Source organism: Pipistrellus hanaki (genome assembly GCF_964339955.1).
Source record: "Pipistrellus hanaki genome assembly, chromosome: 3".
NCBI lineage: Eukaryota > Metazoa > Chordata > Mammalia > Chiroptera > Vespertilionidae > Pipistrellus > Pipistrellus hanaki.
This window is the reverse complement of record NC_140505.1, coordinates 180199370-180220506: the sequence shown is the minus strand read 5'-3', so window position 1 is coordinate 180220506 and position 21137 is coordinate 180199370. Positions and strand designations below refer to the sequence as shown.

The 21137-nt window shown below is 46.6% G+C and overlaps 1 protein-coding gene across 3 annotated transcripts in view; it reads right to left on the bottom strand.

The window, feature by feature from the left end:
* ABTB3 (ankyrin repeat and BTB domain containing 3) overlaps positions 1-21137 on the bottom strand; it is a gene marked incomplete at its 5' end in the record, with an annotated part of 237531 nt that overhangs the window by 76469 nt on the left and 139925 nt on the right. For all 3 annotated transcript variants that reach the window (XM_084876948.1, XM_084876949.1, XM_084876950.1), the window contains one exon: positions 14903-15107. In XM_084876948.1, the coding sequence (XP_084733074.1) occupies positions 14903-15107 (205 nt within the window). The remainder of the gene's footprint in view (positions 1-14902; positions 15108-21137) is intronic.

Here is a 21137-nt window from a genome sequence, read left to right as displayed (position 1 = left end):
CCAGGGGAGGAGTTTGGAGGCAGTGAAACCTGCTGTCCATGTCAGTCTGTTCAGCAAGTTGGCCCTTGGTTTTGCCTATTTACTAGTTTCCTTTTTTCTTCACAAACATGTTGTTTCCAGCCCAGTCGGTGTGGCTCAGTTGACTGAGCATCAGCCCATGCACCAGGAGGTTGCTGACTCGATTCCCGGCCAGGGCATATGCCCAGATTGCAGCCTCTATCCTCAGTAGGGGGCATGCAGAAGGCAGCCGATAGATATTTCTCTCTCATCGATGTTTCTTTCTCTCTCTCCCTCCTTCTCCCTTCCTGTCTCTGAAATAAATAAAAACATATTTTTTTAAAAAAATGTTCCTTCCACATTCTGCAGCCGTGCCTGGGGAGTGCCGTGGGAGGGGAGGGATTCTGTGTAAGGAACTAATGGAGAGCCTTGTGACCAAGACCGCAGAGGGCTTGCTCCAGCCTTGGCATCGAACTGTTCAGTGAGAACAGCAGCTTGGGGAAAACATCCACCTCCTTCCACCAGCACGTTCTGCCTACATTCCTGGGCGAGCCTGAGCCCGGCGGCTGGATCTCCACAGGCTCACACAGCGATGTGAAAGAACCAACCGAGGAAACAGCCACGGGTGATGCACACCGAGTCACCAGAGTATTATGATCTCTGAACACATAATAATCTGGCCACTCAGTGTCTAGCCTATATAATAAAAGGCTAATATGCAAATTGTCCCCTGGACCAACCAGGAGTTTGACCAGCAGGCAGGCTGGCCAACCGCCCAAGTTCCCTCCCCCTGGCCAGGTTGGTCAGACCCCACCCATGCACCAGGCCTCTAATATATATATCTGAGTCAGATTATTATGTGTTCAGAGATCATAATAATCTAGCCACTCAGTATATATTCAGGGAAAACATAAACACAGAGCCACAATGTACACAGCAGAATGATAAACACAACCACCAAACCAACAAACAAATGATTTCTGGAACCGTGGAGATTTCCTAACCTATACATGTGGCCAAGTGTGTATGCAATGAACTTGGCACAGGGTGCTCGCTCAAGACTAGCTTTCTGATGCTTCTCAGTGTCTCCTCTCCATTCTGGAAGCCATCCAGGAACCCAGGAAGGGGGCGGGGCTTCCCAGGGGTCCCTAGAACTACCCTCTGGTTTCCCTCTGGCCGCCCAGGCTTTGGGAAAACCTCAAGCCTTTTGTAGGGAAAAGCAACCCTGGCTGGTCTTCCCACTTCCAGAATCCAGGCAGCCTGGATGTGCGGACGAGCCCTGGACACCATGCAGGGCTTGCCATAAGAGATGTTGGTAATGACTGTGGCCGGAGACCTCCCAGGCCAGAAGGGTGTCACCCTCCTTGCGTTTCCCGCAAAACATTTCTTTCTGGGAGAGAACAGCCAGGGCTGGGGTGGGTCAGCCAGCCTCACGGGGCCCTCCTTCTGCAATTTCTCCCTCACACAGGCCAGCGGAGGCCACGTGAAATGACTCCTCAGTTGCTCACCTCCGGGAAGACTACTCTTTTTATAGCAGTTCCCTCTAAGCTGGTATTTTAGTCATGCGACTGTGGACAGCTTTAAAGCTGCATTTCACAAACTGGCAGCAACCCAAACGACCAGGAAACCTGGAACTGGTAGGCAAATGATGGTGCGTCCACAAGACGGAATATTCTGCAGTCATTAAAAAATGATGCTTACGAATGTTTTGTAGGAAAAAAAAAAAAAAAGCTCATACTAAGTGAAATTAAAAAGATATAAAATTACATGTATGCCCAGTACAACTATTTAAAAAAGCCTCACTATTTGTATTTTTTTTGAAAAGAAAGACAATAAAATATGTCCAATTATCATTCTGGCTACCTCTGGGTAGCTGAACTGTAGATAATTAAAAATTTCTTTCTTATGTTTTCTTTGGCCTTCCTCAAATTTGAAAAATGAGCATGCACAACTTTTAGTAGAAACAGGAGAAGATGAACCTTTGAATTCCCAGCTCCCTGTGTGCATTGTGAGCAGCCCGTGAGGAGAACACGCTGGTGGGAGGGAGGAGGAGGGTGAAATCAGCACAAACACCAGGCTGCACACAGACGCCCACAGGCTGCTCCAGGGAGTCAGACTTCGAGGAACATAAAACCAACCCCGACACCCTGTCTACCGGGCAGATGACCAGCTGCACCGCCTGGGCTGTTTGCCACAACACGGGTCGCCCGCTGTGTGCTGGCAGCTGCCAATCCATGACTTCTGAAGGGATGGTAAGGAGCGGGAACTTGGCGTGGGGCAGAGGTTTGGGAGTGGCTCAGCTGGGAGAGCTTCCCTCTGGCCTTTCTGTTCCCAGGCACGTGGGCTCCCCTGGCCCCTGCCATGTTTGCACTGGGCAGTTTTAAGGGTGAAGTTCTGCTCCTGTTCCTCATCTATAATAATCAAAGTGTAATATGCTAACTAGACCAGACGTCCTTCTGGACGACCTTCCATACAAAGCCGGGGCTGCGAGGGCCGAGGTAAGCTGCTATAACTGCTGTGAGCTGCTATAACTGACCTGCGGGCTGCAGGAGAGTGGGGGTTAGGGGGAGGGGGTGAACAGGGCCTCCCTCTGCGAGGGAAGCCTGGGTCCTGGGTGCCAGCCTCTGGTTGAAGGAAAGCCCGGATTCCGGGTGGAAGAGGGAAGCTTTGGTCCTGGATGCCAGAGCGAAGCCAGTGCTGGCAGCCGGGGAAAGGAAGGCCTACTCTTGCACGAATTTTGTGCATTGGGCCTCCAATATATATATATATATTGATTTCAGAGAGGAAGGGTGAGAGAGAGAGAGAGAAACATCAATGATGTGAGAGAATCATTGATGGCTGCCTTCTGTACATCCTGCACTGGGCATCGAGCCCACAACCTGGGCGTGTGCCCTGACTAGGAGTCGAACTGTGACCTTCTGGTTCATAGTTGACATTCAATGAATGAACCACCTGGGCTGGGCTGCTCATATTCTTTAAAAAGTATTTGCTGCCTGTTCAGAACACTTGGGTACAGTGCTCGAGATCCCGGACACAGGGCTGCAGAGGGCGGCCAGGTCCAGGCAAATAAGAAAGACCTGGAAACCCCAGAGGCTCCTGCAGCTTTCCTCAGGACCACTCAGCAACAGATGGGGGCCGCGCTGGCACGTCTCACTGGGGGCACCGAGGATGGCATGCGCTCAGGCCATGCGCCTGTCATCTGTCTGCGGGGCTCTTGCAGGAACCTTCTCACTGGGCCCGGCTGCACTTCCTGCTCCATTCTCCTGCTGCCAGGCGCCCACACTGTTCTTTCCACCCCCCACTGACTCTGTGCCAGGCCCCGGCTGGCTGCCCGGGCGAGCAAGGGACGATTAAAGCCCAGGCCCCGCCTTGGAGGAGCTCAAAGTCTGGCAGCAGCGACAGACATGGGAGCAAACTATGCCAGACCCGGGCCACATGGGACACAGAGGACACGGACTCTGGAATCTCAGTGCGTGGGCTCAATCTCCAGCCCAGCCACTGACTAGCTTCACTGTGTGACCTTGGGCATGTCCTTGAACTCCTCCAAGCCTCACTCTCCTCATCTGGGAAAGAGGCAGAATGACAGTCTCTCCGAGGGTGACTGTGAAGTTGGGAAGTATATTAAATCAAGAAGGCTAAGTTCTTGTAGGCCTAGAATTTGAAGGTGCTACTCTATGCGTATGATTCCTGTGAGGCCTCAGTGGCTAATGCACTTAGAAGGGAGCCTAGCCCTAGCTGGTTTGGCTCAGTGGATAGAGCATCAGCCTGTAGACTGAAGGGTCTCAGGCTTGATTCCGGTCAAGTGCACATGCTCAGGTTGTGGGCTCGATCCCCAGTAGGGGGCGTGCAGGAGGCAGCCAATCAATGATTCCCTCTCATCATTGATGCTTCTTTCTTTCCCTTCCTATCTGAAATCAAGAAAAATATATTTTTTCTTTTTAAAAAAAGAAGGGAGCCTAGTTCGTCATAAATATTTGGTAAAACTAGGTGGTGATAGCGGTTATTTTAAAAACCTGTTCTAAGATGATCAAAACATGGAAACGTGGAATATGATTCGGCAGTGATCCCTATCCTCACTCTTTACCCGAATGCTTGGGGGAGTGCTGATTATCATGGGCTCTTTTACCTAAAAGGGGGGGCCTGCATTGAGTCTCGTTCAATGCTGTCCAGTAGAAGTTCCTATGATGCTGGAAATATCTTATATCTGCACTGTCCAACACAGAAACCACTAGCCACCTGTAGCCACTGGGCATTTGAAAGGAAGCTCGTGGTACTGGGGAATCAAAGCTTTAATTTAATTTAATTTTAATTAATTTAAATCCAAATAGCCTCCCATGACTAGTGACTACTGTCTTGGTGCCAATAAAGGTAAGAATGTCTGTCCTTTTCCCATAAAATAAGAAGAAGCTGGTTAGGCCAGACCAGACTGCTGGCAGCCAGTTACCCAGGATTCAGAAAAGCCCTCCATATTGACATGAGCAAGTGCAGCCCCTGCACTAACCCCATGTTAGCGGAGGGAGCTGATGTTAAACATGAGCCCCGTGGCTTGTCACCTGCAGTGGGGGGAGCAGGGAGGGGGAACAGGCCTGGGTAACGGAGCCTAAGCTGCTTGAGAAGCCCTGGAGGTGGAGGTGTTAACAGCCTGAGGCTCAGGATTTGCCTGCTGCCTCTCCTCGGGGAGGACACCTGTCACTCCTGCCGCATCCTTCCCTTGCACGTTTGTCGCTAATTTTCTCGCCCTGAGCTGCTTTAGATCTGTTGGCCTCCTCTCGAGACTAAAGATGATCATTATATTCCATGCTCAGCATCTTCCCTTGGCCGCTGCTCCAAAGCCTGAGCATCCTGCAGACTGGCCAGGGCGGATCTCTGGAATCCTTCCATCGTGGAAATAGCAGAGGGATCTGGCTATCTGGCATCTCATAAGGTTAGGGGAGCAGAGGCCCTGCAAGGCTCCTTCCAGCCCCCAAAGCCTGGGACATGTTTACGAGGCACCTGTTATGTGCCAAGCTCTACCGGAGAGCAAAAGTCACCATGAAAGCTTATTTTTTGCCCGTATGTAACTTAAACATGGGGATTGGCGTAGGTTGGGGACATGAATGACAAACACACAAAGAATGTGACATCTTGTTATTCACAGAGTGGCTGATGGCCCAGCAGCATCACTTCACCCGGGAGCTTGTTAGAAAGAAAGCATATCAGGCCCCACCCCAACCCTAAGGAACAGAATCTGCATTTTAACGAGCTCCCAGGAGGTTCAAGTGCACATTGATGTTTGAGAAGCCCTCTGTCATGCTCATCCAGGTGATAAGCACCACGACAGTGAGAATAATAATGGCCATTATCCACAAAGAGCCTAATGTGTGCTGGGTTTTAAGTGAGATGTAAATACACACACACACACACACACACACACACACACACATACACACACACAAATATCGAAGCATTCTTTAACAGCCCTCTGAAATAGAATCTATGGTATCTCCCTTTTTGCTGATAAAAAAATTGAGACTTGGAATGGTTTAGTAACTTGTTCAAAGTCACACAGTTAATAAGAGTTAAAACCAAGATATTAACCCAGGCATTCTGGCTCCAGGAGGAAAAAAAATCCAGAGATATAATTAACATGCTGTGAAGGTCTTTAATGTTACCTGAAAAAGCTTCCAAATAGCCTTTTCCTACTGAGCGGCAATTAGAATTAATTGTCTCATCTGTAGATGAAGACATTTCTACTTCACGAAGTTGATGTAAGGATTCAATTAAATTCTGTTAAGTAAAGTGCCTCCACAGTACATAGCACATAGTAGGTGCTCATCAAATGTCGATTACTTTCCTTCTGGTATCCTAATGCTGCTGTTAAGGAGAGCTTAGGAGGTGTCAGACACAGTTCTGGTCTCATCTCCCCCCCCACCCCTCTTTTTTCCCCCCAATATATTTTTATTGATTTTTTTTTCCAGCTGCCTCCTGCACACCTCCTACTGGGGATGTGCCTGCAACCAATGTACATGCCCTTGACCGGAATCGAACCTGGGACCTTTCAGTTCACAAACCGATGCTCTATCCACGGAGCAAACTGGTTTCGGCTCATTTTCCTTTTTGAATCCCCTCCTGGCTCTTCACTGCTTATAGGAGAAAGTCTTCTTTTTTCAAAGTATATTTTTATTGATTTCAGAAAGGAAGGGAGAGGTAGATAGAAAGATCAGTGATGAGAGAGCATCATTGATGGACTGCATCTGCATGCCCCCTACTTGAGATCAAGCCCGTAACCCGGGCATATGACCTTGAACCTGGGACCTTTCAGTCCTCAGGCTGATGCTCTATCCACTGAGCCAAACCGGTCAGGGCTATAAGAGAAAGTCTTGATGCATTGGCCAGTCTCTCAACTTTCCTTCCAGTCAAGTTCGTTGCTGTATCCAACACCTTTTCCAAACAAGATCTCCTTTTCTTTTCTCTCATCTTCCTGCTCCCATGTTATACATGCTGTTGCCTTAGGGTAGAGCTCCCTCCCCTATACCCACCCAGCATTCACTTGATATTTTTGATACTCACAGACCTGCCCCTATGTGAAGCTGCATGACCTCGCTGCATCTCAGTTTCCTCATCTGTAAAATGGGGAGAGGTAAGGCTAGCTCCTACCTCAAGGGGGACTGTGAAGGTTGAATTAGTTACTACATATAAAGGGTATAGAGCAGGGCCTGCCACATACTGAGTGCCAGTCAAAATCTCTAATAATATCTAAGAATAGGTCAACCTAGATTAAAGGAGTAAATCATAATTCTTGCCATTAATGGATCAACTGCTATGTTTCCATGATTGTGATGGCTTTTACAGAAGTTAGTTCACTAGTCATTGAAATTACTCCATGAAATAGGTTTATTATTTCTGTTTATAGGTGAAGTCTGGGGCCTGGGGCAAGGGAACAAAGCCAGTACTAGGCTGAGGGCTGCCTAGGTCAGTGTTTTTCAACCTTTTTTGGGCAAAGGCACACTTGTTTCATGAAAAAAATCACGAGGCACACCACCATTAGAAAATGTTAAAAAATTTAACTCTGTGCCTATATTGACTATATATAAAGTAATTCTCTTGAATAGGAATCAAATAAACACAAAGAAAGTATTTTATAATTACTTTATTATGAAATATTAAGTAAACAAAATAGTGAAAAATTATAAAATTCTTGTCTTGTCTGCACCTACGGCAAACCCAGAGAGCCATATTGCTGATGTCAACCTAGGCCAGCGTTTTTCAACAAGACTCAATGCAGGCCCCCCTTTTAGGTAAAAGAGCCCATGATAATCAGCACTCCCCCAAGCATTCGGGTAAAGAGTGAGGATAGGGATCACTGCCGAATCATATTCCACGTTTCCATGTTTTGATCATCTTAGAACAGGTTTTTAAAATAACCGCTATCACCACCTAGTTTTACCAAATATTTATGACGAACTAGGCTCCCTTCTTTTTTTAAAAAGAAAAAATATATTTTTCTTGATTTCAGATAGGAAGGGAAAGAAAGATAGAAGCATCAATGATGAGAGGGAATCATTGATTGGCTGCCTCCTGCACGCCCCCTACTGGGGATCGAGCCCACAACCTGAGCATGTGCACTTGACCGGAATCACTAGTGTGCCGCGGAACAGCGGTTGAAAAACGCTGGCCTAGGTTGACATCAGCAATATGGCTCTCTGGGTTTCAGACCCAGCTTTGTTCAGTTCCACAAGCATTTATTGAGCACTTACTATGTGCTATGCACTGAACTAGGCCTTGGATGGACACTCAGTGCATCCTGAGGTCGTAGAAAAGGGTTCTTGGAGGAGGTGATGCCTAAAACGAGTCTTGAAGGATGAAATGATAGAGGTGGTCAGATGATGGAGCAGAAGGAAGACAGGATTCCAGGAAGAGGGCAAAACATGTGCAAAGGCACTGAGGTGCTGTACTGCCTTGCAAGTCCACTGCAAAGGTGCTTATGACTCCAGACATTTTCCCTCATCCCACTAGGCCTCGGTTTTATCATCCTCAACATAAAGCACATTCAGCATGCCTGTTCCCAGGTCTCCCTTGACATTAAGTCCCATGTCCAATAATCGAACAGGCCATTGAAAAATCTTGCTTTTGAAGATTATTCAATAATAGAGATAAACTATGTATGTTTATTTTGTGAAACAACAACAAAAAAATTATATCTCAACAGAAAACTAAGATTGGAAGGAAATGCCCCCCATGTGGTCTCAGCACTGATTCCTGAATGCAGAGACCACGGGTGATCCAAAATTTCTTCTTTATTGTTGCTTTGTACTTACCACATTTTATTTAATATGTATATTAGTCTTATATCCTATAAACAGTCAGGAAGATTATTTAAAATTATTTTTAGGGATTAGGGATGGATCAAACATTATTATTTCTTTAAAACTACAGCCCATCGATAGCAAAACTAACTAATGAATACAAGCACAGACCGGGGTCTGACTCTAAGAGTTCAAATACTAGTTCTGCAACTTTAGCTACATGATTTTGGGAAAGTTAATTAATGCCAGTAAATATTATATAACAACAACAAAAAAAAGTTTCCTAAAACATACTTACTTTACCTCATGTAAAATATTCTAATTTTATTTTTAATTAAATTCTACCTCATTTTAAAAAAAAAATGCAGGTTACCACTCAGAACATCAGGGCTCAGCAAATTTTTCTGGAAAAGGCCAAAGAGTATTTTCAGCCTCGCGGGCCATTTGATCTCTGTCACAGCTAAATCAAAAGTGCAGAAGCAGCCATAAACAATGTGTAAACAAACGAGTGTGGCTGTGTTCCAATAAAACTTTATAAAAACAGGCAGCGAGCCAGAGCTGGCCTGTGGGGTGTAGTTTGCCAGGCTCTGCACTGCATTGATTTAATGGCCCATTAATAGGCTGTAACTTACAGTTTGAAACTGTTGGGATTAGAGTTTGTTTTCACCCTCGCCAGATGAAATAAATTGCAGCGATGCTCAAGTTACAAATGAATCATGTTTTAAAACATAATTCTAATTATGTTAGAATGCAACACAATTATTTTCCCCTTAGAACCATTTTTATGGTGGTTGAGATGCCAGGCCAGTCCACAGAAGCTCACATACAGCTCTGCATAAAACGGGGCTAATATATGGTCCTCTCCTCTGTCATGTTTCATGCATTGACAGACTCTGAATTTCTCCAGAACCCTTCTAGCACTGGGCGGGGTATGTGGGGGAACTTTTGTGCCAGGTGTGATCACTGCCCTCAGGAAGATGAGGAAGTAGGATTCTTCCCCTGGGAATAGGCTTCTGCATCCCTGCTTAGGATGCCAGGAACAGCTATCGAGGATCCCGTGAGATGTGTGGCCAATAACGCTCAAAAGCACTAAATTGTGCAGATGATTCACTTGTGAGTTATTTATTTTAAAAAGTAAAGTAGAAGAGTATGGTGGAACTTTGTCAACTTTTTTGGCTGCCCAGAATCACTGATGATCTTACTGTGTTTGCAATATTCCCATATGATTAATCCATTGCTCAACAAGGTAGAAATTCAGCTTCCCAGACTCCCTTGCAGCTATGGTGCTGGCACGTGACCTTGGCTCCACGGACTGGGAAGCAAGTGGTGTGACATGGAGCTGACAGGGTGGTAGCGGAGACATTCAGCTTCCAGGGGTAATGGTGACAGAGGTCCTGTTGGGAGTGTACAATGCCCGGCCTCAGTGGTGTGAGGTCAAGTGTCTGTGCCCAGCCCTGGAGAATCGGAAGTCTCTGCTGGATGGGATGCAACTTGGGCATTGTTCCAGCTTGTGTAGCCTCAAAGCCTGGTTCTCTGCTTCAATGTCTACCAGAAGCCTTAAGCTCCACTAAACATTTAGACTCATGGGACTACCATGGGACACCATCAGATTTTCCTTTGAGTAGAAGACCTAATAGCAATTCCCCCAAGCATTCCAGAGCTATCTTCCATCCAGGTGACACTCAGGTGCAAGGAGATGAGATCCACTTGGGGGGATGTGAAAACTTTCCTAGTTTATGAACCCTGATATGTCTTTTTAAAATATATATATAATTGATTTTTTTTACAGAGAGGAAGGGAGAGGGATAGAGAGTTAGAAACATTGATGAGAGAGAAACATCGATCAGTTGATCGATGAGAGAGAAACATCGATCAGTTGCCTCCTGCACACCTCCCACTGGGGATGTGCCCGCAACCAAGGTACATGCCCTTGACCTGAATCGAACCTTCAGTCTGCAGGCCAAGGCTCTATCCACTGAGCCAAACTGGTTAGGGCTGAACCCCGATATCTCTTGTAACAACTCCATAAAAAACAGCTGCCGAGGCTCCTGTACAAACATTGCCAGTTATAAGAGTCAATAAATTCCAAGCAGCCCCAAGCTCTGGATTTTTTGTGAAGTATTTATAGTACTATCAAACCAGATCTAATTTAGCCATCTAGGTTCAATCTGACCACAAGCCATGTTGCTTAATAACACGATTAATACTGAAAATTTTAGCAGATTTCTAGAGAAACAGAGTTCGCAAATGAACCCAGGTCAAATTCTCATGAGGAAGGAAAAAGGATTTGGTAACCTCTGCCTATACAGGATCCCTCCCCCGAAGTTTTATTTTTCTGCTTTAAGCAGTCATAGTAGGTTCAACTCTTACAACTAAGCATTCCTATTAGTAGTGTTGCTTGCATCAAGGATGCTCCCACTCACTTGGAGTCGGAGACATCCCTTAATGGGAAAGAATGGGGAAGAGTTATACCTCGAATGCTGGAAATTTCACGTAACCCCGGATATGTCCATTGGAGGGTGTTAAATTTTGAAAATCACTTGTCACAAAGGCCACAGATGAAAAAGCATTTAAGAGCAGATATATCTGAGGTGATCTTTCAATAGGGTGAATGTCCTGGAAGATGTATTTGGACACCAGTAACTTCTAGTGGCAGTTGTTTTTGCTTTATTAAACCTATTTCTTTAAGTGTCAGGGCTTCCATTTGTTAAGACTATTTTGCTTCTCCCTGTAGTTTTCCTCAATTAAGTGGGTGGTGATGGAATAGTTGGATTTGTGGTTGTGATTCCCCTAGTAAATAGTCTTGCCACATCGTACGGCTCTTCTTGTAAAAGGACTGAGAGCCGCCACTGCCCAGGTACACATTCTGGTTTGTTTTTAGTGAGACTGGGGGAGAGTGGAACTGCCTAATTGTCTAGTGTTCTAGGTCCGTGGTCGGCAAACTGCAGCTCGTGAGCCACATGAGGCTCTTTGGCCCCTTGAGTGTGGCTCTTCCACAAAATACCACTGCATGGACGAGTCTATTTTGAAGAAGTGGCGTTAGAAGAAGTTTAAGTTTAAAAAATGTGGCTCTCCAAAGAAATTTCAATCTTTGGAATTTCAATCTTTGGAAGTTGTACTGTTGATATTTGGCTTTGTTGACTAATGAGTTTGCCCACCACTGGTCTAGGTGAAGCTGCTGATTACCGTCTCTCTCAGGCATTACCAGCTACCTCAGGCAACAGAATACTTCTATTTATCCTACTATTTTTCATTTTGTGACAACAAATGACTGAAATCATCCACAACCAAAATGCATCTAGGAATCACTGATATTTCCAGGAATGATAGAGGGAAAGAAAACCTTACCAGAGATTTACGATGGTTCCATTTAAAAACAGCAGCCTCAAGTAGCCCCTACCTTCAGAATTAAGGTGTTTACATTTATCCATTCTTATTTGGAAAATCAACATTGCCTAATCATAATCTCACAAGATTTATTTGGGTTTTCTTTTTCATAAAAAAAATATCCGAGGTACCTGAAACATTTCAGAAGTTCAAAAAAGAGAAGCCCAAGTTCTGGAAACATTTAAATGACAGAAACTTCAGACTGGCACTGGGTTTCTTCAAAACCCCACCGTGAAAAATGAAGCTATCCAAAACAAACGCAGCAACCCTAACGCTGTGCCCGCAGGAGAGAGTAAAATGGTGCATTGGGCCTCTTTCCAAAGGCTCTGGCCAAGAAAGGCTCTGCAGACAGGGAGGAATGGTTTCAGGCACAACACAATCCGTATGTCCATCAACCGATATATCTCAGGCTTTCTGCTAGGCATGAGCAAAAGCGATGCTCAGCCCTGCTCCCGGAAGAACTTCCAGACTCATGGAAAACCTTCTGAGCACCGAGGCCCTTCCTGCCTTTGCCAGAATAGAAGTAAAGAGTCAAGGAAGTCTTGTTCGCTTTGGGGGATAGAAAACAACTCCTGATTCGAGGCCTACCTCCCGCTGGAAATGCCTTGTTGATGGAGGACTTAGGATGCAATCGGTGTAAACACTTGACTGAAACAGTGAGAGGCCCTCTCCCGTCTGAAGGAAATGTTATGTTTTCAGATGCTAAACACCAATGCCTGTCCCATCAGGGAAAGGAGGAAATAGCTTCTCTCCAGAAGGAATCACACGCAAGCTTCGGTAGGGACATGATAACAGTATTTTAGAACAACAACAACAATAACAACAACAACAATAAAAGAGTGTAATATCAGCTACTTTTTGGGAGACGGGGACAAAGGGTGATCCCCTTGTAGCAGGTATGGCTCTAGATGTCTTAGCCATGAACCTAATTCTTTGTTGACAAGCTGGTCTTGTTCTCATTTTAAAGCCAAGGAAGAGGATCAGAGAGATGCAATGACCTGTGCAAGGTCTCAGAGCTGGAAGAGGCAGAGCTGGGACCCAAACTCAGAGGCTGCCCTGACTTTTAAATCCATACTCTTATCAGAGGACCAACGTGAACGGAACTCAAAAAATGACATGTTCCACTTTGTGTTTTGTGTTGTTGCCTAAAATTAAAAAAAAAAGAAAAAAAAAAAAAGAGGAAACACTGAGGTATGTGACTCCCACAGATCCTGGGCCATGTTCTCTTTCCTGTCCTCCCTCGCGGCTCATCCTCATTAAAACCGGTCCCGGAAAGTGGAAGCCTGAGAGGTCTTCCTAGAATGGAGGTCAGAGGAGGCGATGCCTGGCTGGGGATGGTGAGGGGGTCATCTGCTGAGGGCTGAGTCAGAGAAAATGCTTTGTGGAAGCAGTGTGGGGGCTGGGGCTGCAGACACAGGCTCCTCACAGGCCAATGGCTTCCATTCTCTCTGCTCTCAGGGTTCACACTCACAGAGAGCGGCGTCTTGGTGTGTCCGACTGAGGTGATTTCTGGCGGGGGACCAGGGACATTTGCCACCTCTCACTTGGGGCATGTTTGGCACATGAAGAGAGGCGCAGGGTACCCACTGACTTGGCCTGGGTAGCGGGAGACGTGAGTAATTTCCTGATTAAGCTAACTCCAGACTGGATTGAAATCTTAAAGCTAACATGGGATTTTTTTTTTTAAAGACTACTTCTGTCTAGCCCACGCTCCATCTTCTTCCCAAAGCTGAGAGCCAAGAGACGCGGTTTTGTGACGGAGCCACTTTTAAGCCCTCATGCATGCTGGCAGGCACAGAGCGTCCAACGAGAATTTCAAACCAACCCGGAAACATTGAACAGAGAAAGGAAAACTGCACTGAGGCCAAATGGGAATCGTGTAGCTACAGGCAGGTAATGCCTACAGCAATAAAAAGTGAACATTTATTGAGCACTTACTAGGTGCTGAGCACCATTCAATTCATCTAATCTTCCAACGGCCCCATAAGGGCATTACTCTTAGGAGTCCTATAGTGCAGATGAAGAAGCTGAGGCACAAGGAGGTGAAGGCCCTTTCCCAAGGCCCCCTGGATTTAAAAAAATATATTTTTAAATTGATTTTTAGGGAGAGAGAAAAGGAGAAGAAGAGAGAGAAACATGGATCGGTTGCCTCCCGCACATCCCCTACTGGGGATCAAGTCTGCAACCCAGGCATGTGCCCTGCCTGGGAATCGAACCGGCAACCTTGATGACGCCCAACCTACTAAGCCAGGCTGGCCAGGGCAGGCCCCCTGGCTTTTTATTGGAAGAGCCTGGATTTGAACTCAGTGTCTGAGACACAGAGCCTGCACTCTTAACCACTGTTCTGACCCACAGGGGTCACTGCCACAGGAGCTGAAGGAAAGAGGCCTGTGTGGAGGAGGGGCCTGGTTGGTGATGCACTCTGTGGACTGAGGAAGGGGGGATACCTGCAGGGTGGTTTCGGACGCCCTGCCCCTGACAGGGTAGAACTATCCTCAGAAAACCCTGGAATTTTCCAGAAAGAAGGGAACCTGGGAACCACTTAGCCCAGCCCCTGGTTTACAGCTGGGGAAACTGAGGCCCAGGGAAGCAGGAGGATGGAACCAAGGAGCAGCAGAAGCCGGGTCAGAGGGAGCTTCGTCGTCCAGGAAGCTCTCCCTTCGTTCTCTCCTGCTTTTCTTTCCCGTGAGGATTCTGCTTCCCCCAGCAAACCCGTCTCCCAGCCACCTGCGTGGCCCATTCTGGATGAGCAGGTATTTATGGTCTAACCCCCTACCCCTCGGAGGGTCTCAGGCAGCAAGAATGAACTGCAAATGAGATTCAAGAAGCTGGCAGCCCCCAAAGCTGCCTTCACAAGGAAGCCAACCTGCACTACTCAGACCTCCACTCCCCTCCCCCTCCCCCTTGCCCCCCTTTCCGGAATTGGCAAAACTGCTCTTCTGACCTGGGTCATTTTTTATTTATTTATTTTTTAACCTGGAACTGGACCTGCTCTATGAAATCCCATTTCCAAGACTCCATCCACCTGGGTCTCAGGTACCTCCTCAGGCACATGGTTCCCACCTGGACCTCTCCAGTGAATTTCTGGGAGCTGGGCAATCCTGACCCCAGCACCCCTCCCCTCCCCCACCTCTGCGCCTCCATGGAAGGAGGCAGTGCCCATCCCCCCCACTGGGCGGTGATGGCCGGAGGGGAGCTCCTCCTCTCTTTGGCGAAGCGAAGGCAAGTCTTACCTTTCCACCTGCAGGTTGACTTTGGAAGGCTCCACGTTGGGGTTTTCCCACTCCATTTGCGGGCAGTGCATGAAGTAGCAAAGGGTGTACAGGGCCTCCGGCTCCCAGTAGAGCGCCCCCTGCTTGTGGTGCAGGGGGGTGCCGTTGCCGTGGTGCTTGGCGTGGAGCGGCTGCAGATGATGCATTGCTCGGGACACCAGGTCGCCTGTGGACAGAAGTTAAGAGTTCAGATCCCTCAGGCAGCAAAGACGTGCCTGCGGACCCCTGAGAAATCCTGTTTCATTGACAAAGGAAACGGAGACTCGAGGTGTCAAGGCTAGTTAGAAGCGGAGACAGATCTCAACCTGGATACGTGCGACTCTCAGGCCTGCGGTCTTCACCCTCCTTTTCTGAGACACCCCGATGCCCCCTGCTCCAGTGCCATGCCCGCCCTCAGGATACCTGGCATTTTGTAGCCAAGGTGTTAACAGATGCCATTTACCCTTGATATCCAGTAATTCCGTTTCTGGGACTCTGTCCCAATGCGGGAATCCAAAATGCAGCAAAATCTTTCATGCAAGAGGATTTTCAACCCAAACCTTAGTGACAGGGTCCAAAAGTTGACAAAGAAACAAATGTTTAAAAATAAGAGTGTGGTTAAATAAACTTTGGTGCATCCACATGATACAATCATAAGCTTAGGCAGTCATTAAAAATGTTTACATAGAGTTGCAATGTCACACACACAAAAAAATCCTTATGTGAAAATGACGAGTGGGAAAAGAGTGAAAGTCAAAACTGCATACAGTGTGATTAGGCTTATGTGATTAAAAAGTATGTACTGAGTAAATATTAAAAAAAAAAAATCGAAACATTGACCACGGATTTGTCTGCCTAGTGGGATTGTGGGTAATATTCCTTTATATCCAACCTTTCTGTGGTTTCTGAGTTTTGAATTATGGAGTGGGCTACTTGGTATTATCAGAACAGCAAGCTTCCTGAAGTAGTTCTCTCTTTTTCTTGTACCTTCCATCTCAGCGCAACTTGGAGTACACTCACCTTTCCATCTGTTTTTCTTGAGAGCTCCCATAGAAAAAGCTCAAAACAAAAAAATCAAAAGGGAGCGGAGAAAAGGAAAGAGTCCGTGTTTAGGGCCCTGGCACCGCCCCTCTATCCTCCAAGACACTGGGCAGCTGTTGCTTTGGGTGGGCTAACCATCTCCTCTGAGCATCTTTCAGCTCGCCCTGCACTTCTAGGTTCTTTGCTTTTGTTCTTATTGTTTCACACCTTAGAGTGCCCATCCTTTCATTCTCCCAACTACAGAAGACCTTCAAGGCTGTGATCAAATGCCTCTTCTTACATGGAGCCCTCCAGAATGCCCCCAGTCAGAATCAACCTCCCCTTCCCCTGTGTACCTGCAATACCTGCTAATACAGCTAAAACATCATTTCCATCACATCATCATCATCATCATAACCACCACCATCATTTCATCATCTTTCCCATCAACATTTTCATTATCACCTCCACCATCATTTCATCAAAATTTCCATCATCATCATCATTTCATCATTTTCATCCCATCATCATCATCACCACCATCATCATTTCCATCACATCAGCATTACCACCATCATTTCATCAAAATTTCTGTCAACATCATCATCGTTTCATCATCATTTCCATCAACATTTTCATCATCACCACCACCATTTCATCAAAATTTCCATCATCATCATCATTTCATCATTTTCATCCCATCATCATCATCACCAACATCATCATTTCCATCAACACTTTCATCATCACCACCACTATTTCATCAAAATTTCCATCATCATCATCATCATCATCATCATTTCATCATCATTTCTATCATCATCATCATCATCATTTCATCATCATCACCACCATCATCATTTCATCATTTCCATCCCATCATCACCACCACCACCACCATCATCATTTCCATCAACATTATCACCATCATCATCATCATCATCACCATCATCATCACCATCACCATCGCTACCAGCCTGGTCCTTGGATCAGAGGCCCCAAGGATGTCTCTGAACTGGGCTGGCCGTGGGAGATGAAATTGGCACAGGGATTCTGCAATCACTCGTCCACTGTAAACCCTGGTTTATGTCTGTGCTCTCTGCTGCCTCACCTGCCAGCTTCATGACCCCCAAACCATAAATCACTTGGAACAAGCTGCCCTGAGTGTGGGCAGTGGGAGTTTGGCTTTAGGAACCGACTTGAGCATCCATGTATAACCACGTGGGAATCACCATCATGACTCCCCTCGTACTCCGTGTGCCGCGGGTTCAATTTATTTACTTAATATTTTCTTTAAGTTGGCTCATTCTTTCCCCACAAATAGATTCATTTGAAAAGGAAAACTCCTATCAGTGCCATCAATGAAAAACCACTATTTTTATAGTACTCATAAAAAATTCATGCAAGTTAAAAATTTAAAGTGTTTTCTGTATCACCTACAACGGTCTCCCGTGCTGCTGTGTGGGAAACGCTGCTCTAACCTGCCAGACTCAGGCTATCAGCGCATCTGCGACGAAGCCATCCTCCTGAGGTAAGTGCCCTGGGACAGTGGTCGGCAAACCTCGGCTCAAGAGCCACATGCGGCTCTTTGGCCTCTTGAGTGCGGCTCTTCCACAAACTACCATGGTCTGGGCGAGTGTATTTGGAAGAAGTGGCATTAGAAGAAGTTTAAGTTTAAAAAATGTGGTTCTCAAAAGAAATTTCAATCGTCCTGTTGATATTTGGCTCTGTTGACTAGTGAGTTTGTCGACCACTGCCCTGGAACAAAGGGCCTCACATGCCAGCAGTTGGCACCTCTGTCTCAGCAGTCAGCTACCACTCATTACAGCACGCTTTCAAACCTCCCACAAGCCTGGGGCTGGAGGCCGCTAGACTCTCTAGGAAGAGCCCCTCTGCATTTCAAAGGAGAGAGACGCCCTGTCCAAGCAATCAGGGCTGTTTTGTTTTGTTCTCCCTCCATCCCCCTTTTTTTCCTGGTGGCCCATTGGATAGACAACTCAGAAACCCTTTTGCACACAGGTGTAAATTAATGGCCCCAGTTGTGATTGCCTCATTGAGTGGGAGCAACAAGTTCATGGTGAAGTGTGAAAAGATTATAGGAGGAGGCATTTTTAATGAAGTCCTTGGTTTTTCCCTTTACACAACAGGAAGCAGTCACTCTAATTAATGACTGTCCAATGGGCGGTTAATTGGGAGCTTGGGGGCAAAACTGGGATGTCTCCCAGCAGAGGCGAGGCAAGATCTCAGAGGACACGGATATGGAATGGGGCAGGACCAAATGCAGAGTCGAGTTGGTTCAAGAGTGAGAAAACCCAGGGCCTCTGCTTTCCCTCTGGCTTCAGTGGGGAGACTGGGCGAACCCAATACCCCCAGACCTCCTCGCTGGTTCAGGGAAAGAGACCTGGATCGCCTGCCAGACTCTACGTCACCTGTGATGTTCAGTACATCACCCAGCAAATTTCCTAGGGCTTCTGGTTGAAGAATCACCGGCCTGTGAATGCTTGGGGACCTTTGTGGTATCTTGATTTAGCTTCTCATTCAAATATTTTAGACATACAGAGGTTCAAAATTCTCCGAGTTCAAAATTCAGTTCAATGGAGTATTTACCAATTTATTGGAGTTTCATGAAGAGTTCCCCTCACCTGTGACATTTTCTTCAGCTTCAGTTATTTACTTTTCACAGACTACTTCACTGTGAGTCACTCATTTATTCCTTTGACATCCAACTGATAGTCCCCAAGGTAGGGGCAATGAGTCAGGTGCTCAGAAGGCAACACTGAATTGGACACAGCACGGCAGAGTAGAAAAAGAAAAAGAAAAAAACAACAACCTGGGTTTGAATTATGACTCTGCCTTGGGGCAAGCATCTATCCTTCCAGGTCTCAGTTTTCTTATCTGTGAAATGGGAACAATAATACCTTTAATGTATTTAAAGCACTTGGAACACAGTAGGGGCTCCAGAAATAGTGGGTGTGTTTTCACCCCAAGCCGTAAGAGGGTCCAACCTCCAGCCCTTCCGCTCACAGGTGAGGTTGATCAAGACAAGTTGTTTATCCTCTTCTCACCTCCACCCCAATGTCAGTGTGGACAGTAACAGCTAGATTGGAGATAATTCATATATGTTTTTCATAGTTTCCTAGTTCAACAACATCAGCTGCTGCTGATATGACTATTGGCTATTAAGAAGGTCAGGGTGAGGGATGACAGCCGGATTCAAGAAGAGCCGGGAAGGCTGGGAAAAAATTCGCCCCACCTCGTCTTTTCTGGAAAAGCAGTGGTTTCTAGACCCCCCTCTGGCAGAGTAACCTCTGCATGTGAAGAACAGGTCTTTGTACACAGAGAGCCAGGCGGTACTGATTCAGACCACAGTGTGAGCCCGTCTAAACTGTAGGCAGGTCGGAAGAGAAGGCAATTTCATTATCTCCCGTCGCCCACGTGGCTTACCGAGGCGCTTCCTCGAATATGTTCTTCGGGCCCACTTAATGAAGGTACAAAACCCACTGGCAATTAGCGGCACCCATTTGTGTGCCAACAATTCATATTCGAAAGTCAACATCCCACCGCAATGACAGCGTTTAATTTGCAGAGCAAATCGTCCTTAAAAACCATTTATGCCGCAAGCTGCTCCTGCAGGCTGCCTGCTTAGGTGACGTGAGGCTATTTTAGCAAATCCTTTCTTCTTCTTCTGCTTCTTTTTAAAACAATTATTTTTATTAATGTCAGAGAAGAAGGGAGAGGGAGAGAGAGATAGAAACATGAACGATGAGAGAGAATCACTGGTTGGCTGCCTCCTGAGGGGTCCTAACGATACCCCAGGACAAACCTTTGAGACCACAGAGATCACAGTGTGTGGGCCAGAGGCGTGGTGCCTACGTACGTCCATGCAGACATGACCGCACTGTGGCCGGGTTCTGCATTTCCAGGGTCCTGCGCTGGGTGCATCTTAGCATCGCTTCTGAGAGTGATGCTGCTCGGACCCTCTCTCTCTGAACCCCCGGGGAGCTGTTGAAAGCAGATGTTCCCTCACCCCGTTCCAATGGCTGCAGATATCTCAGAATATCTCCGCACACATCGCCGCCTCCAACTAATGGGGTCATCAGAGCCGCTGCAAAAACTTGCAAATGTGCTCCTGAAGAAGCACAGAATTCCTACGCCACAATTTAGATGAAAACGTTAGTGTAATTGGTTCTTTTTTTGTAAATGTAGGCACTTCATTTTATGCATTTAAAAATATCCTGAGGCAGGACCCACCAGATGGCTGAAGGGGGCGAGGCGCCCAAACGTTTAAGAAAAATTAAGTGAATGATGGGTAACGGGGAGCCCCTGTAACGGCGGGCATCCCGTGACGTTGGGGGTTTGGTGAGAATGGAAATGCAGTTTCCAGGTTCAGGTGCCGGGGGAGCAGATGTAGTGATCGCTAGGACCCTCTACGGAGGCTGCTTCCCTTCCCAGAGGCTCCACACGCCTGTCCTGTGCAGGGAATTCCCACGGGAGGAGGTGCCCGTTGCTTTCTGGGTCCCGAAGCTTTGAACAGCTCCGGATTTTCCAGACTCTCACATCCATTCATCCTTCAGCATAAGCAAGCCACGTGTTTTTGAGCTCAAAGCTCTAGTCCCACCAGGAACTAACACACAGCTAAGTCAATGACAACCAACGGGATCCCAAGTAAGTACGGTTTCACTGTACTCTGGCTGGCGGGCTCAGAGAGCACAGCCCTAAATGAGGGGGTGCGAGCGTGACATGCCATCGCTCAAACTGTGGCATCCCAACCTACTTGACAATCCCTCCCTTCTCACCACCTCTCTCTGTCTCTCTCTCTTTCTTCCTCTTCCCTGCTCTTAGTATTTCCTGAGGACCTACTATGTGCCAGGCAGTATTCTTGGTGCGGGGGTTACATCAACGAACAAAACAAAATCTTTACTCTCTATGATAATAGACAGTAGTAGGGAGAGATAGACAATTAAAAACATAGATGAGTAATATAGGGTGTGACTAAGGGAAGGGAAGTGACTGCTAATGGCTTCAGGTTTTGGGGGTAATAAAAATGTTCTAAAACCGAGTGTGGTTATGGTTGCAGAGCTCAGGAAACATACTACTAGAAATCATTGAATTGCGTACTCTGAATAGGCGATTTGTATTTCAATTATATCTCAGTGAAGCTGTTAAAAAAAAAAAGACAAAAACTAGAGTAACTGCT